The 18999-nt window shown below is 38.6% G+C and overlaps 1 protein-coding gene across 5 annotated transcripts in view; it reads right to left on the reverse strand.

The window, feature by feature from the left end:
- Positions 1-18999, reverse strand: part of FCHO2 (FCH and mu domain containing endocytic adaptor 2) — a 217092-nt gene that overhangs the window by 10771 nt on the left and 187322 nt on the right. For all 5 annotated transcript variants that reach the window (XM_073344290.1, XM_073344292.1, XM_073344294.1 and 2 more), the window contains 7 exons: positions 16194-16297; positions 14668-14797; positions 9673-9784; positions 8908-9063; positions 6405-6537; positions 4362-4561; positions 925-989 (listed from right to left, as the gene is read on the reverse strand). In XM_073344290.1, coding sequence (XP_073200391.1) covers positions 925-989; positions 4362-4561; positions 6405-6537; positions 8908-9063; positions 9673-9784; positions 14668-14797; positions 16194-16297 — 900 coding nt within the window. The remainder of the gene's footprint in view (positions 1-924; positions 990-4361; positions 4562-6404; positions 6538-8907; positions 9064-9672; positions 9785-14667; positions 14798-16193; positions 16298-18999) is intronic.

The following is an 18999-nucleotide window of genomic DNA, read 5'->3' on the forward strand; positions in this document are numbered from 1 at the left end:
AAATGGCATTAAAAATTAACTTTCCTTGAACAGCTATTCACTTCCATATGGTACTGAAACAGGCAAAACCTGCAATGTACTGTATATTTTCCTCATCGATGGCAATGATTAGTCATTAGAACTGCTAGCTGCTCTGGAGTAGTTTCACCCTTTCTTCTCCAATAGCTGCTTTATTAACAACTATATTTTGTGCTCCCAATTAACAATAAAATAAACCAGTCAACTAACCTGAGATTTTAAGATTAGATTTATTCAAAAACAACCCATTTATAATCTTGAAGAATTTAGGTTTTTTTTTTAAACAAACATTTCAGGAGAATTAGGAAGTAACATCTGGGAACAGTTTCAGTTTCTTCTGTGTTATTTGTGAAGTGCTGACAACATTCTTGGTGCTTTATAAGACAAAAAATGAACACTTCCTATTCCAAGCAGTTTTAAATCAGAGAGAGAGAGAGACACACACACACAGCAGGATTATTTGCCAAAAGCTGGGAATGGGCGACGGGATGGATCACTTGATGATTACCGGTTCTGTTCATTCCGTATGGGGCACCTGGCCTTGGCCACTGTCGGAAGACAGGATACTGGGCTAGATGGACCTTTGGTCTGACCCAGTATGGCAGTTCTTATGACATACTGGGATTTCAAGGAGAAGTAAGGTAGAGAGTTTTATTTATTTATTTTGGCTGATAACTCAGCTTTTGGGCTGTGTAAACAGCGTTTTCAAGGTGAATTTGAATGTGGTGGTGGCAGCTTGGTAAACCAGATGAGAGGACAATCCAGGAATAGGAGATCACATGCAAAAGGATGCAGACACCAGAGTGGGAAAAGTAAAACACAAAGGAAAATGATAAAAATGCATTTCTTCTAATTAAATAGTTTATTTCTATATAATAAAATTACCAATACCACACTCAAACTTACCTCCATTCTCTGATTTTTCTGAAATACCAGATATTTTCCAAAAAGCTTTCATCTGTTCTGCATTCCTAAAAGAGAAAGCTAGTTACTCACCAACAACAGAAAGTTTTAGAATATATTCCTGCCCTAGATCCATTCACCTGGTGACCCTGGAACCGCTGAAAACAGTTAGCCCTAAGAAGGGATCCTTGTACTAAACTCAGTTTAGACAGAGGTTATACAAAGGCATCCCTTTCCCCCTGCTCTCCGAAATTCAGCTGTCTGAAAAGTAAGTCTACAAAGAGGCACAGGTTGAAGTGAATAAGTGTGGCTCTGTGGAGGTAGTATATTTAGATAAATTACTGAAAAGTAATCTCATTTTCTCATGCATAAAATTACCTTCCCACAGATAATCTCTGAAGAGAGATTAAGCAGCAGTAGATGAAGAAGGTGGAGGAGGGACTGTAAAACAGTTCCCCCAAAGCAGACATTAGAACTTCAGCATCCAAAGCACATACCAACCTATATGTAGGTACGAGAGCTGACCAAAGGCTGACAATTCCATTTTGTGACAACTTTTGAGGTTTTGAAATTATAGCCTGGTGGTTAGGGTACTGGCCTGGTATGTAGGAGACAGGTTCAAGTCCCTGCCCTGCCTGATTCAGAGTGGAGTTTTTCATTCCAGATCACCTGTGATGGGGATATATACCCCACACAAGCAACAAAGGAATAATGTAGACCTGAGGCGCAGTTATGCTATCTGGCTGCACCTGGAGGGTGGGTCAGACCAAATTAAAGATGAGTCCCAGCTGTGAGAAGAACTGAGTGGGTAGTATGAAATGAGGAAATCTGGAGCAGAAGAGGGACTGCAGGGAGAGAGGGAGGAACTCCAGGACTAAACAGTGGAGAGACCAGGAAGGTCAAGGAGGAAACTCAGGGACGAGTTGACCCTGGGATCCTCTACTAAGTTGCAAAGGCTGGCAGGAGGCCAGGAGAGAGACTGAGCAGTCACCAGTGTGGCACAGGATCTGGCAGTGAGCCCTAATAGAAAGGCAGGATCTAGACTTTCAGAGAGAGGTGGGAGGTGTTCAGCTGAGTAACTATGTTAAGAAAACGTAAGAGGGTGAAAGGGCAAGCCTGACAAGGTCAGAAGTTGGGTTAAGCAGCACTTTTGGTGTGGGATTTATTGGTGGGGGGGAAGGGATGCTGAGAGTCCTCGCTTTAGAGAGGCCAGCTGACAGACTTGGTAGGAAGAAGTCCAGGAAGATGGCAGCATGAAGTCTGACACAGTGAACCTTGATTGCCTGTCCTAGGGTCTCTGGACTGAAACATGATGTAGTGGGAAAGCCTGGGCTCCCCCAGCAGCCACTGGTGAGGTGGTACAAAGCCCTGGAGAAGGGGATATGGACTACTGGAAGCCCTGAGAAAAGAGTGTACTGAGTACTGAGCCCAGAATTGAGCAGACCAGCCAGAGGGACTGGACAACTTGTTATTTGGATGTTGTTACATTGGGAGGCGTGGGACTAGACATGATCTGGGCAGAGGGCTGAGTCATGAGAATCAGCAGACTGCAGGGGTGCTAGAGGAGGAGAGCCTGTTACACCACACCCAACTGTGGGGGCGGGTAGCTCCAACATTGAGTCCATTCTTCCACAACCCCAGATCAGGGACTAGAACCTGGGTCTTCTGCATCCCAGACCTCCAACTACCCAGCTAGAGTCTCTCTCCTTTTTTCTTTACCCAAACATCTTCCCAACAAAGGATCTGTGGAAACCAATACATCTCCATAGAGTCATAGAATATCAGGATTAGAAGGGACCTCAGCAGGTCATCTAGTCCAACCCCCTGCTCAAAGCAGGACCAATCCCCAATTTTTGCCCCAGATCCCTAAATGGCCCCCTCAAGGATTGAACTCACAACCCTCGGTTTAGCAGGCCAATGCTCAAACCACTGAGCTATTCCTCCATGAAACATTCTATTTTTGCAAAGTGTTCTGACCAGCTCTAGTAAATACTTTGCACAGCTCAGAGATTAAAGCATTATTCAGGTAGGCTGCAAAAGCTGCCATAGTCCTAGTGGAATAATTTAACAATCATTTGGTAATTGAAAATAGCAGGCCTGAAGAACAAGGAAGATTCAGCTTGTCAGCTTCTGTGATTAAAATGATTCTTCTACAGTACTTCCTCAAAGCACAATATTAAAAAATTGATTAATTCCAGAAAAACTGGAAGCTATCCAGATAACACCACAGCACTTGCACCACATCAGTTTGTGAAGCAAGGCAAGGTTCAGATGAAAAAAAATCAGACAACTTTTAGAAAGAACCTTGAAACACAAAGCATCATAATTTTGTCTTTATGAAAAATTCTTCCATTCTGAATTCTTACCACAATGAAAAGCAGCAAACATATGTAAAATTTAAAGATTTGAGTAATATGATTTTATATTATATTTACTAAAGCTAGTTCAAATTTTTCAAGTGTTTGAATTAAACACAATTTGGATAAACTTCAACAAAATTGCGAAAAATTTCCCCTGGTTTTTCTGTTGACTACAGAATGGGTCACAATATTTTGACTTTAGCTTTCTTTATTTAGAAAAATCAAGAAAAATTTCTATTTTTTTTTCCAATTCGTCCCCCAATTCCCATTTTTGAGCAATGCTAGTATTTCCCTTTATTTTTTCCTGATGAATGCCATTTGTAACTGTTACAGTTTTTGTTTTCACTTTGTGCAACATATTAATCACCCCTCCCCCCAAAATCTGCCTCATCTCCATTTATACGTGTCCTGAGGAAAACAAACTTTATTTGAAAACACCACAGAGAAAAAACTAATGACTAATTACTACAAGAAAAAGGTACAGGAAAACTTTCTGCAAATTTTAAAGAAATAGATGGCAAATTGATACTGAGCCACAGACCAGCAATTCTCTAATTTGTCTACAGGTGAAACTAGACCTCAAGGAGAAAAATGTGCACCTTTATATAACCTCAGTGTTGGTGCTGACCTGTGTAGCCATGGCAGCAGGTGGGTTAACTGCTTCCAATGATTACACTGTTCACATGACATGACATACAAATTCAACAACATGATCTGTGGAAGCAATTTCAAATGAAATGGCCATTAGTTTAGAAGATGTTACACCCAGTTTAGTGCAAAATACAGCCAGTGAAAAATCTGTCCAAAAGAACACAGATAGTTGCATTGGCTTGAGCTGCTCTCCTATGGTTGGAATGAGTGCATGTTTTCAATTTGAATTAATATAAATTGACTGGGCATTGTCTATGTTTTGGAGTGAAAACTAGTACTATCTAATAAGTTTACACACTATCAAAGGGTTTAAAATAAGTTACTACAGCGATTGCAAAAGACTCTCAAGATTTCTTTTCAAGATTCACATAATGTTAACAAGTGTACTGAAAGAAATTTGATACTATAACAGAAATGCACTGAATTTACCATTTTGCAGGGGGAAGTGACTGCATGTTTGTTACTCCTCCATCTACCGGTACGACAACCTGTATGTTAGACAGCATACTAGGCAGAGTCATAGATTCTGGGTTGTATTTGTAATCCACTCTTACATCAGTAGTGCTAGCATTACACTTCCAGTAAGTTGCAAGATTCAAGGGAGTGGACTGGATACCATTTGAAGATACCTTTTAAAAAATAAAATTAAATATCTATTTACTTATTGTAAGAATTATGGAACTATGTTAGCAACAATTAAGTTTCTAACTCTGTTATAAATCCTGGTTATATCTGAGATAAATGCAAATTAATAATCACTAATGCTCTTTTGGGGGAGGAAGGTCTCATTCAAAAAGTATCACTTAATGACACACAATTGAGATTATCCATCCATCTATCCAATTGTGCCTTATAACTAAATGGGATATACTCAGCTTAATTGGGAACAACATCCAAGCCAGACTGGGCTCAGCAGCTTTTATCTCTTAATTCCACAGACTGCTTTTGTCAGACTTATTTGGGGGCGTGGGAAAGGAGGGGGGATTAACTGTCTCCCCTCCACCCCCCAAATTCCCTTCCCTTTCTGGCTCTTCCAATACAAAACATTTGTGTCAGTTTAGTTTTTAAGTTGTCTTTTGTATTCTACATTGCACTGAAGAAATCTGTCTGGAGAGGTCTTATTTTCTCTCATCCACTTGTGGACCATAATGATTTAATTGACAGAGGGTAACTTACAGTCATGGGACAGTTATCACAAAAGTACAATTAAAAACAACTTTTGCCTACCAGTTGAAGCACACATTTGGCTGCTTCCGTAGGCTGAGCACATCACAGACACCAGGGGCTCTCTGTACCCCTATATTCCCCTTACAAGCTCCCTGTGAGCCACCCTCCCATCCCCTTTTATTTCAGACACCGCTACCTTCTCTCTTATGCCAGGGGATCTGGGTGTCCCTAACGGCTCCCTCATGTCTGGGACTCTGTGCTTCCCCATTATCCCCCCCTGCACACCAGGTTCCCCCACTCTTCCCCAGCCTCCAAGCCAGGGGCTCTGTGTGCCCCCTCATTGTCTTATACTAGGGTCCCCCATTATCCACCCAAGGATTCTGTATGACCCCGCCCCCACATCCCAGGGACTCTTTTTGCCCCCCATACTCCCTTTCCCCGCACCAATATCAATGTCTCCCATTCTCCCCCCGGCAAGGGTTCTGAGTGGCCCTCTCCTTCCCCACCCTATGCTAGGGGCTTTAGATGCCTCCCTCTTCCCTGGTCTCCCACACTCCCTCCCAGGCCAGGGGCTCATGTGCATCCCCTATTCCCATCTCACCAGATGTTGTGTGCCCACATCCTCCATGCCAGGGGCTCTACATGCCCCCCATGACCTCACACTCTCCTTTTAAGGGCATCAACATTTTTAAACTGTATTGGAAGATGGGGAGAGCTGCTATCCTGGCAAGCGGTATGGGTGCCATCAACTGGTTCTTCTATCTATAGACAATAACAGAGGCAAATGAAGCTGCTGAATGGCAGCTGCAGGGGCTCCTTTTATCCCTCATTTCTCCCTTTTGATTTTTCCAGTTTCACCAAAATCAGTAGGGTTATGCCTAGAACATTTCTTGAAAATCTGGAATTGACTGGATGCAGCATTCAAAAGTTATCACATAGACAGATGGAGAAATACCATCAAATTGAGTATAAGGTCTCACTTCCCTCTGCCAGTAATAGTCAAAGGAAACAATGTTGGAACCCTGCATAAGTGTCACATGCTCAGAGCAAGTATGAGCAAACAGAAAAGTCATCAAGCCAGGAGATGCAGCAAGGAAACACCAAGGGCAAAAATTGATCCAGCAGCCCGGTGAGGTCCTATGGTTTGGAACAGTTTAGTGTAGGTGTGGCTTAAGAACCATCCAACTAAACGGTGACAATCCTCCTTTATGCCCACACAAACAATAATTCTGATAGTCTCTTTACAGATGTGAAATCTGCAAAAGTTCCTTAAAAAAATAATCTCCAAATAAAAAAAATATTTACCTGATATTTTAAAACATCAACATTATAATAGGAAGCAGATGGATTCTGCTCTGATAACTTCTTGAGGTAGACTGTGACAGCTTGCATGTTCATCCAAAAATCTTTTGTACTGGAGTCACTCTGTGATTGATCACTACATATAAAATGAAGATAGGAATGGGAATAAAAATATCACTTTTCTTATGTTGGTTGTCTTAAAATTAAGTGGTAGACCTTGCCCTTTATTTCTTTTTTCAAACACACAATTAAGAGGTTGTAACATAATTGCACCTTTCAGAATATCAAGACACATCAGTTACCTATTCAATACTAGCATTCAACACAAATACACACTCCTGGATTACAGGTGAATGCCAGTGGCACCATAGTTAAGGCTGTGTCTGGATTGTGCCTTCAAGAGGACATATTTTTAATATTAACAAAACCTGACCTGTAGTGACACCTTGAGGGGAAAAAGCTACAAAAGTATCTTTAAAAATAAATTTAATCTAATGTAAGATTATAAACACTAAAATGCCTTGATCACAATGTGGAGGTTACTTACGTGTGACTAGAGGTTCTTCAAGATGTATGGTCCCTATCTCTAGTCCACGTATGGTATGCATGCACTCTAGGCGCCTGAGATCAGAGATTTCTAGCAGGTGGTTTCCACTGGTTTACATCTGTACAGTTGCTTCCCTCATGCTCTATACTGAGGTTTTGAGGGGCAGCGTGGACCAACACTTCTCCAGTTCCTCCTCTTATTGCAAATCCAGTCATGATCCAAAGTAGAGGGGAAGGAGGGCAGGCAGTTGCACAGAGATAGGGACCACATACCTTGAAGAATCTTCAGTTACAGGTAAACAACCTGCTTTTCTTCTTTGTGTGGCAGTCCCAGTGTGTATTCCACACATGAGTGGTAAGCAGTATTCAACCAGGTGAGAGTGCAAGGATGCAGGCAGTATAGATGTCTGTAATACTGCTGTCTGTACTGCTGAATCTGGAGAATAATCTAGGACTAAGGCATAATCCTTTGTGAAGGTATCGATGGAACTGCAGGTTTCCATCTTACAAATGTCCAGTATAGGTACTTCTCAAAGACATGTTGTTATTGATTTGCACGTGTTCTACTGAAGTGGGCCCTCTCCCCACCCAGGGAAGGCAGATACTGCCAACTGGTAACAAAAAGTGATACAGCTGGAGGTCCAACTAGAGAGTCCCTGAGCAGATAGCACTTGTCCCTGTAAGTGCTCTGCTACAGCAACAAATAGTCTAGTCTACCTAGTTCCCTGAGCTTTCATGTTCCAGAGCCCATAGGTCTGAGGCAGCCCTGCCATGGGGACTGTTCTGGGGCCAGAAATCTCTGGCTTCCAGGAGCCATGGCAGCACCGCCACGTGGATTATATGAGTCTGCAGCTCCATGTGGCGGTGTTTCCAAAATTATTTTCTGGAGGGATTTCTAGTTTGCAAGAAATTTCAAAACACTGAAATTTCTCACAAACCAGAAATCCTGACTTTCAGGCAGCTCTAGCTGCAATTTACAAAACAATTACTCTAGATGGGCACTGCTTTTTTCCCCTCTACGAATTTTCAGAAGTCCTTTTGCTCATCTAAATAGAATCTGCCTTCTCACTGTGAAGATAGGAAAAAGAAAAGGAGGACTTGTGGCACCTTAGAGACTAACAAATTTATTTGAGCATAAGCTTTTGTGAGCTACAGCTCTTATGCTCAAATAAAAGGAGTACTTGTGGCATCTTAGAGACTAACAGCTTATGCTCAAATAAATTTGTTAGTCTCTAAGGTGCCACAAGTACTCCTTTTCTTTTTGCGGATACAGACTAACATGGCTGCTACTCTGAAACCTCTCATCTATACAGTAACACAAAGTTTCTGGTCTACTGTATAAAAGATGTAGCTTAAAAAAACCCCACAATAGTAATTGTCATATCAGAAAAAGAACTTCTCTATTAACTGCAAGCTAAGAGATTTCCAAGTGAAGGCTGACCCTTGATCCATCAAGCATTCCAATGTGATCCCTGTACAAAAAATGCCATGTGCCCTGAAGAGGGAGCATCAAGTCTTCTTGAAATTTCGGTTAGTGACCAGGTACACTCTTCATATAATTTAAACATCTATTTATGTATTTAGATAAATTAAATCTGGTTTAATTTGTAAACAGAGCTTGTCTAAAAACATTTAATTTACAAAAACTTATGTAAAGAGACATCCACAGATTCATACAACTAGATTTTTAAGCAATTTTTGGAGTTTTAGCCATGTGGTTCCCATTATAATCAATGGAAATTTCAAGTCTAATAATCTATGCAATTCTCATAATGGGACTGAAGTGAGTGCTGAACAGAAATTAAGCATAAAAAATATACAGGGCAATTTACTGGTGCATAAATCAAATTCACAGCAAAGTTTAAACAATAAGGTAGTGGAGAATTTGTTTTTAAATATAAATGCAACAATTCACATTTTAAAATTACATTGTTTTCTATTAGATAAAAAAATACAAAACCTGTATACAAGTTGTGCATTTGGAAGAATCTGCTCTAGTTTGCTTGTGTTTTTTACCCTGAAGCAGAGTACAGCTGGAGATGGGTTGCTGGTGAAGACTTTAATAATCCCACTTGGGAATGATACTGTCATATCACCAGTGATCTTCACAATACATCTGGGAGAGAGATGAGAGAAGAGCAATTCTATTACAATGGAATAAAAATAAAAATACTCAGTTCTTACTGCATGTCAAATTTCAGTATTAATCTTAAAGTAAAGATTTACTGTTTTCAGAATATTTGTATCTAAGTCATAAATTTAATACACAAATTGATTTTAAATGAAGAGAAGGTGGCACTATGACTTAATACAGTACCTCTTTCACCTCTTGGGATATGATTTAAAAATTCGATGAGGTTGCAAGTGAAATGAGTTTGGTGGATAAAGCATACAGTCTATTGGTGAATGGTTTTTTTTCCACACCACAAACACAAGGCACAACTATTTGTAGGAGATGGCTACAACTGGCATAGCAGGGGTGTTGCAGGTAGAAATGAGGTGCTTTGAGCTGCATGGGACAATTTAGACATAGCACCTACCTGAACTATGCCTGGCCAGTGACAAATCACCATCTCATTTTCATCAGAAATTCATTTCAACGAATTTACCACATTCTTCTAAAGTGTCACCATTTTTTCCCCCATATTTAAAAGAAAAGAAAAAAGACCAATTTGTTTTCTAAATGTAACTCAGTATAGTCAAAACAATTCACTATTTAACTAACTTCGTAGGATCTGCTCCTTTAAAGTAGGCGTTAACAGATTCAGTAAAGGCTACTGCAACAGGCAGGGTGTCCTGGTTTCCAAGGGTGACAGGGCTGGGACCACGTGAAACACCTAGAATACATATAGTTTATAGGTTTAATTTTCAAGAAGCTTATCAGCTAGATTTAAAAATGGTTGGCTACCTATGTTACTGTCACAAGAAGTCACTACCATCAGCTTCACAGCAAAGTCCAAAGTATTTTCTTTGAAAAGTGTGTGGAAAAATGTATTCGAAAAACATTTCAAATCAGAATATAACACAATCAAAGCACTAAGCAACAATAAGCAACCTGAGAAAACAGGAGACTCACAATCACATTTTAAACAGATAGATACTAGGGAACACATCATACACAATACAACATAAATGGTAACATCATATTAATTAAAGCCAACAGCACCCAAAGGAAATTAAACATGTAGCTGGTACGACTCATAAAACAAACTCTCTACTGTACGCTTATAATATGAAGAAAATGTATAGTCAAGAAGAGAATCATCATGGACATGCCCTGATTCCAATTCTGGTCTGCATAAAAATCCCAAGGAGTTTAGTCTTTTTCCACATAAATTAAGCATTGGCATCTTTAACTAAGTCTCAAGCACTACCAAGCAAGCAAACACTTTTCACATGAGATGATCACAGAAAATTTTTATTTACTGAGATCTTTATGTCCACCTGTTAAGGAATCAGGGTATGCCTCAGAGTTACAAGGAAATATGCACCACTTTAAAAGTCATACAATGTACTGGGGAAAATAGTCAGCAAGGCCTGTGTCCAGCCTTCATAAGTTGTTATGCAAACACCTGCATACACAGATGTGTTTCAATTTTCACCTACAAAACCAATCGAAGTGTTGAGACTTCTTACAGTGTGGCTGCATGAGAATAGTGTGGGTTAACGTATGCATAACAACAAAATGTTGTGCATGCACATGTGAAGACCAGGGACTAAAATGTACCATTCTAAAATATATACGGCCAGTTACTGAAAGCAATAGCACAGTGGAAAGCTTATTATTATTCTTTTCCTGTACTCCTATTAAACCTGACTGCCTCATGCAAAGCATACTGCTCACAAACGAAGCCTAACACTTTTCAACAAGTGGGCAGAAACAGGCCAATGAATATTTTCTACTGAGGTACCATAAAGCAGAAAGTCATATGTTTCTGCTTTCAAACTAATCCTATCATTTACTTTGAAATACTGTGATGTTCTTCTCAGATTTTTCAGCAGTACATGCTGTAGGAGGAGGGTGGGACCTTAATTGGGGAAGCAGCTGTTAATACATGTACTGATCTATGAAGCAAGTACATGTGGGTGTGGGCACTGTATGTTTAATTTGAGACTGGAGGGGTGGGAGGAGGAGGAGGTGGAACAGCATGAGGGTGGGAGAGGAGTTTAAAAAAATAATGCTCAGATTCCAGATATTTAGTCTCACTATGATACTATCAAGCCTTACCTTCTCCTCTAAAGTCTTGTGCACTGTTTACAAGATGCTTTAATGTTTTGAATACTTACTAATACAATTCACTTACATAAAAAAACCCTAACTAATAAAATAGGTACTCTTCCTTCGACCCATGGTATTGCCAGCCCAGGCATTCAAAAATCATGAATCAGACTAAAGAAATATTAGCGGACTGTCTTGAAAACATGAAATGAACAAAAAATATGTTGACATCTTTTGATTTGCCTTTCAGTGTACACTTAGGCCACATTTTCAAGCTTTTTGCTGTAACCACGAAGGCTAGAAAGTTAATGTTTTTTAAAAAGAAAGCTGAGATTTTCACATAACTGTACAATTCCAGAAGCTGGAGCTTTAAGAAAAACAAAGTATTGCATGACTCATCAAATATTGCAAGACTCATGGAAATTAATGGGTCCATGATTTTATCATGAGTCAGTAAAACTGGATCCATTAATTTCCATCTTTGTAGTGAAATGCTCAACTATGGAGACAGCAAATAATAGAAAGTAATCTATAACAAAGAGTTTAAAATGTGTTTAGGCTATATGTATTGCTCTACGAATTTATCCCCTTTTCATGAGACCAATAGGAAGTAATGATTAGACAGCTCAACTGCAGAGCCAGGCTGGAAGGTGATCACTTCCTACTAAATAAATGGTCTTTTACAGAGGAACAAATTGCTGATTTATAGTAACTTTTTTCTTTTTATATTCGTATAGATAAATTCAAACTAGATTTAACATTGTAAATCAGTGTTCTGTTGGGCTGTTTGCTGTGCAGCCAGGTACAAAAGGCTGAGAATCCTTGTTGGGAGTGAGAAAGGAGGCTGGAGCTGGAGATCCAGAAATAGGGGAGTGGTGCGACAGGGGGAGGCTGCAGCTGAGGACCTCAAAGTGGAGCTGGAGAAGGAAAGAAGCAAGCTGAGATGGAGGAACAATAAGGAGTGAGGCAGCACCTTTGAAGGGGATGAAGGGCTTTAAAGAGGCTGGCATGAAGGAATTGTGCCCTAGAGAGGCTGAAGGCAATTTGAAGAGCAGTGGACTGTGGAGTAGACCAGTTTTAGTGTGTACAGGTGAGAAAGAGTTCTGAATGTGTGTGAGACTTTCAAAGTGATGCTCAGTAGTGTTAGAACTGATTTTTCATGAAGACGAGGAAGTATTTGAATTGATTTGCATTGGAGAGGAAATTGGTTGTGGCGGGGGGGAGGGACTTTATTTTGATTTCAGGAGTTGGGCACCCTCCTTGTCACACAACATGAAAAAGTTTGAGAATGCATCACCCAACACACCTCATACCTAACAAAGTCTGGCCATTCTATCTTTGATGCCATTAGAAACTTCAGATGGTGCCCATCTGCCCCCCACCCACAGAGAGGGTCCTGTATAACAAGGGAAGAGAAACAGAAGGAAAAGCAACCTTCTTTTCTCCTCTGGTGGCAAGTCCTTGGGGAACAGGGTATGGAAAAGATGAGTTTGTTGGAATGTCCTCTCCTCTCTTACCAGCTTCCAGTGGCAGAAGCCTATTGGTGGGGTTATGTAGCCTCTCTCCTGAGCCAAACAGCAGCAGTTTGAAAAGTTAGTAGGACTTTGAGACTTCACTGAAACGGGCACCTCAGACTGCAACATAGGTTTCAAAAATTTTAGATCTTTTGAGATTTAAATGGTTTTGAGAATGTAAAAGGTGAAGTAGCTCCACAGTGTCATTATATGAAGAGTGGCTCCAGCAGAGTTACAAAGAGGTGCCTGGGTTCTACTATCCCACGATTTGAAGCACTTTTAATTTTGCTAAATTAGTATGCTGGAGGGTAATGAACAATATCTGTCTGGAAAAAAAGGTAACAGAATTATTTATGGTAGAAGTTTTCAAATATTTCAGAGTTCTCCTTATTTGCATGCCACACATAAAACAGGTCCTTTAAAAGAAGTGTTAAGTAAGGATTGTCATTTTAAAAGTTCAAGATAATTGCCACTGCTGCCCCCCCCCCTTTTTTGGGGTAAAGCTATTATGGAAGATTAGGGAGAATAAGACCACAGGCTTTACCTGAGTTTTTTTTGGAAATTTTTAAATGACTGGTTATATCAATTTCAAATGATTAATACAACACATAACTGATTAAGCAGTTTAGCTTTGGAGCTACTTTATGGCTGGAAGATAGTACAGATTGCTGGAGGAAGCTAAGTCACAAAGAACTAAAATTTTATTAGATACAGTTTTAGGATAATTAGTTAACATATAAATCTTCTTTTGGAACAATACCTGCAGGTGTCTCACAAAGTTTTTCAATCGTAGGGAGCTTTCCAATGACTATATCATCATCTATTACATTTAAATGAAACAAAACATTGCAAGAAAACAAAACATTTCAAGCAATAATAAAAAGCACCAATTTAAAGTTACATTATATAAATGGAAGGAGGTTTGAAAAATAAGAATTTTAATGAAAGATGAGGTTAAAATATAAAATAAATTAGTTAAGAAATATTAGACATTTCCACAAATTCCCTTGAAACAATATACATTTGCTGGAGTTAAGTTTAATTTAGAAGACTAAATTTGTAATAGTGTCCAGCACTTAAAAATAATAATCAGCCCTGCAAAAGGATTAGGTTAAAAAAATACATTTTTACAAAACAAAATCTCCTTGCTAGTTACACCTCAGGTTGTCAAAACTGAAATTTTTTTAAAAGAAATCAAGGCCCTGATCCTGTAAACACTAACATGTAACTTTATGCAGGTGAATGGCCCCTCTAAAGTCAATGGCACTATTCATGTATATTGCAGGATTGGGGCCCTAATTTACTTTTCACCATTTATGCTCTTTATTTAGTTCCTTTACTTCACTCAACCTGGAGAAAGGAAATGACCATCAGTTCCAGATTTTTTTTTCTATGTATCTACATAATGCTGCAATTATGGGGTTGTAAGCAAGGCAAGGGAACATTTAAAATCACTATAAACTATTTCTAAACAATTTTCATGGAAACAATTCTATTAGTATTATGTTTTATAACAGAAAAAATTAAAACAAAACCTGATTATTGGCCTAAACTCAATGGTTTCTTTAAAAATGATTAAATTCATTCTATATCAAAAGAATATTTCAATATCATGTAGAATAAAATCTCGAAATAAATAACAGCCTGCACTTAATGAATACATATCCTGCATACCAAGCAAGCATTTATAAGCATTTCTACAACAATTTAAAAAAAAAAATTCACTGAAGGAATTGCCATACTGGATCAGACCAGTGGTCTATCTAGCCTAGTATCCCATCTCTGACAGTATCCAGATACTTCAAAGGAAGCTGCAAGAAAACCTAAGTTGGACAAATATGGCTATTTCCTCCTAACATCCAGAAGTTAGTGGTTGATTTATGCCCTGAAGAATGAAGATTTATAGCTTTTCTTAAAAAAAAAGTTATAAAAATTAAAGGCTATAAAGACATAAAATAATTGTTCACAAGCAGTCTGAATTACTTACCTACTGTGGGTGTATTTGCTGCACTTAGAGAAGCAGAAGACGATATTGATGAGATACTCTCTGCACGTGCCAAAGGAGCTATCGGTGGTGGACTGGAGTTAGAGGTCAAGGGTGGGCTGAATGGCCTCGGCTTAAAACAAAATATGTCAATATAATTACATACATATAAATGATTTTAAATGGATGAAACAAAGGAAATCTTATGAGAATCAAAAGAAAAGACATCTTCATCTAGTTCATTCCCTGCCTAATACAAGATGGTTCCCTATGATATATTTTTTCTAGTGTTTTATCCATCCTAATTTTCAAAGTAAAATAACTTATGAACTGCTACCATTTCCCTTGGGCAGTTTTTCTATAATTTAGAATATTGTTAGGAAGTTTTTCCTGATAGTCAATCTTTAATGAGTTAACATGATGCTTGGCCTATATAACATTTCAGGCTGAGCTAAGTGCCAAAGAGCAAAGCAGAGAAGCTAAACTTGTGTGCTGCTGCCTGAACCTGCAGCCCTGAATACATGAGCACTTTCCATGGATGACTACTTTAGAGGCCACACTAGTGGAGAGGGAAGGTTGGTGTCTTTCAAAGAACCATCTGCTGTTTAACCTGGAGATGGTGCAGTGCCACTGCATTGTAAAAGGGTGGATCTCAGGCTTTCCACACACATTAATCCTCCCCTCTGCCCTGAACTCTCCTCACCAAAATTCATCTGGTGTTGCACAAGGGTAGTTTCACACCCAAGATTAACAAGGACAGATTAGATTAAATTTTAGTAACACCCGAACAAACAATTTAACATAAGCAAGGGAAGAGCAAATCTGAAATGGTGGAGGTTGTGGTTTGGTTTTGCTACCCATCTCTCCTTTTTTACAGCACTCATAATGTGTAAAGAATTCTCAGGTACTACACTGATGGGTAGTACAGAAATGCACATAACAGTAATAAAATTGTACTTAGAGTAAATGTTTCAGGAGAGCTAAGGCCCTTTTTGCCAACTTCTAGTGAGCCATGTTAGGTCAGAAGAATTCAAAATGTTTATCATAAGATGGATAAACAGTATCAGCCTGACAATATGAATGAGTTGCTCTTCCCTGGTGTGGTTCTCTCTCCTAGAAATTGGGGGTGAAATCCTAGGAGTTTTGCGATTGATTTCACTGGGATCAGGATTTCACTCAAGGTTTTTTCTGAAGATATGGCATTACGTATATGCAATCTTCAGTTTTTAAAACTGATTCTTTGTTTGAGCAAGTAAAAGCAAACACACCTAACCCCTCCAAAAGCTGCTTTGCATAAAAAATACTAACGAATTTATGCCACCAATTATTACATTCACAGTGAACAATTTCCATGCACATTTTAGGTTGACAACAATTAAAATGGGTGATTTATAAACTCTTGAAAAGTTTGATGTAAAAAGAAACTGACCGTTAACTATAATGGAGTAAATGATTGCTTTATTTCAAGTTGAGCTATACCTTGAGAAATAAGTTATATAATTAAACAAAAACTAAAATTAAATACATACTATTTCATTAATTCCACTAAGTTTCCCTGTTGATATCTTTGGTCTGGAAGCAGGCCTTGGAGGTGGTACAATAGTGCCTACAGAAAGAGGAGTTGTGGGCCTGGCTGAACAAAAAAATAATGTGAAGAAAATCATTAGTATTATAAAAGTCACTGAGTGCAACCATTATAAATTACATTTCTGTTAAAGATTCTACTTTATTATGAACTCTATTGTGCAGGAATTCATAAACAAAAACTGCTATGGTATTAAAATGTGATTCTATGGTACTCTGAAAAATGACTACAAATGGCATTGTGGGTTCCATCATTATAGCTCCTTAATGATTCTATATCAAATATACCCAGTTTCTAGGTAAAAAGATGGTTTTATTTAGCTTTCACCCTGTATGCTCAGCATGGGCTCAGGGTGAAGTCTGGTCTTTTATCTCTCATATGTCACCAACAGTAATAAAACAGGCCAGTTAGGCCTTTGATGACTGCTGTGCAGCTCCATTATCTTCAGATCAGGCCACTGACATATGAGAAACCACACTGCCTTCAGTAAGTTTTCACAGGTGCTATAAATGATTAAAATTTAGTAAATAATTGAGTTGATGTGTGAGAAACCATGTAACTTCTCATTTCTTTCAGCAGGACTACCAGAAACTTTAAAAAGCCTCTACAATGAGCAGATATAACTCTTAATACATGCCAGGGCACCATAAAACCTTAGTGAAAGAAGGTGCTATTTTTACATGGCCACTTTTCTGAGAAGAACTATACTTCAAAACAGCAGTTAGATGTCATCCAGTGAGTATGCTGAATCAAAAATGTGCCTTTTTTCTTCAAAAAAAAGCAAATACATAATTACATGATAAACAAGAGCTATAGTATATTCAATTATCTGTCCAAAAATAATTTTAGATGTGCTTTTAGCCAAAAAGAATATTCACGAAAAATTACAGTTAGTGTGGCATTTTCAAAAGCACTCAGAGATGGCATAACTCTGTTACTATTAAAGTAAATGGCAGTTTTATCAATGACTTCAATGGAAATAGAATTAGGTCAATGCTGAGCACCTGAAAATCCTACTCATCCTAAATTTGTACCACAAATGCCAAAAGCAAACCAATTCGAGACTAACATTACCAATCTTCCCTTTAAATTCATTCTTTTATGCCTACTGTAAGTACTGCATGATAAACACCCTGATCAGAGGCACACAATGAGAGGAGATGGAATACCTGTCTCAACACTGATTTTCTTTACATTTGTTATTTTGTGTCACAACTGTAGTCTCAACTGCACTTTAAAATTTGATGTGTTAAATATCAAAAGAATAAGTACAAATTAGATTTTTGCTCTAATAATAGCAATATAAAATTTAAAAAACACCACAGTTACTTTTTGAAATTCTAAATATTTACATTTTCCAGAAGTTTTTGATCGCTCACTGCCTTTGACATCCCTCAGAATAGTATATTCGCTGCTTTTTTAAAAAGCAAAGTTCCACTTGATCAGGAACAATGCCCTTAGTCAAGAAGGTTTTTTTTCAGTTGGATACTTATTTATATGTTGACTGACTCACTCAGGAGGCTTGGTGCTAAAAACATTGATAATATTTAGTATCTTTAGATGAGAGGATGAATTAATTTTAATATCAGGTGAGTAATAGTGAGGGAGAGAAGTCAGTCTACTTTTTGGAGTCAGTTATTAGGCAAAGACCAATATACAACACATGCTTGCCATACCCTTGTTTATATGAGCACAAGTGGAGACTAAACTAGAGTCCAGTGGCACTGATGAAGATGTGGAAAAAATTTCAGCAGCACTGCCAGTTTCTTCAATGAATAATTTTTCATGGCACATAATATTACTGTCAAGGTACTTTGATCCTCATAGGCACAGCTATTGGAAGAACTCCCAAGCAAAGCAGCAGAGGCAGTGAGGAGATTTTCTGTTTTAAAATGCAAACTTTGGGGCTCCTTGTGGTTTGCACTTGTTTGTTCAACTGTAACAAGATCACCAGTAAAGCAAACAGATTCTGAGACCACAAAATAATAGATAAAGTATTTGTGTTCCCTGTTGGTTCTGTTGTAATATAAGGTTTGCACAAAGAGCTAGAGGTGAAGTCTGGTGATGATGGGCTCCTAGACCCAGAATCTGTAGGTGCCCAAGCAAAGATTCAGATATTATGTACTCAGGAAAATCAAAGGTAGATGAGAAGGCGCTCCTATTTTGCTCTTTTAGTGTAGCTGAAGGAAAAGGGAAAAGTTGAAAGCTAGAAGCAACATGAAAATTTTAAAAACTCCAATATAAATCCAAACTTTAAAAATGTACTCAACATATACACCCTGAAGATTAAGTCTACTAGCCAAGCTGAAAAATAACTGTTCTCTCAGGCCCTGTCTGCAATTTAAAGGATTAAAAGTTGTATAGTGGAGTCGCATCATACGCACATTTAACTTAAGCAAATTCAACTGTACGCGCTTGGCAAAAAAGAAAAAAAGAAAAACAACAATTTAAACAGTGTGGGCGATTCCGCCCACCATTCCACTCAATGAGTGTATGCCCCAGAGCGAGCGTGAGATGCGAGACGTGAATCTGCTGTTCCCTCAGTTGGTCTCAGTTCCCGCGTGTCTCTCACAGTGTGAGCATCTTGCTGCATTGAGTGTGATTCTAGTGTTCAAAGATACATATTTTTCGAACAACATGGCCCCTAAACGCAAGCCAACTACTTCATCTGGTGCTCAACCGAAGAAACAGCAATCTGTTCCAACACTGGAAGAAAAACTGGCTGTGTTGGACTTACTGAGAGACGGTAT

This window comes from Lepidochelys kempii, chromosome 5 (genome assembly GCF_965140265.1).
Source record: "Lepidochelys kempii isolate rLepKem1 chromosome 5, rLepKem1.hap2, whole genome shotgun sequence".
NCBI classification, from domain to species: Eukaryota; Metazoa; Chordata; order Testudines; family Cheloniidae; genus Lepidochelys; species Lepidochelys kempii.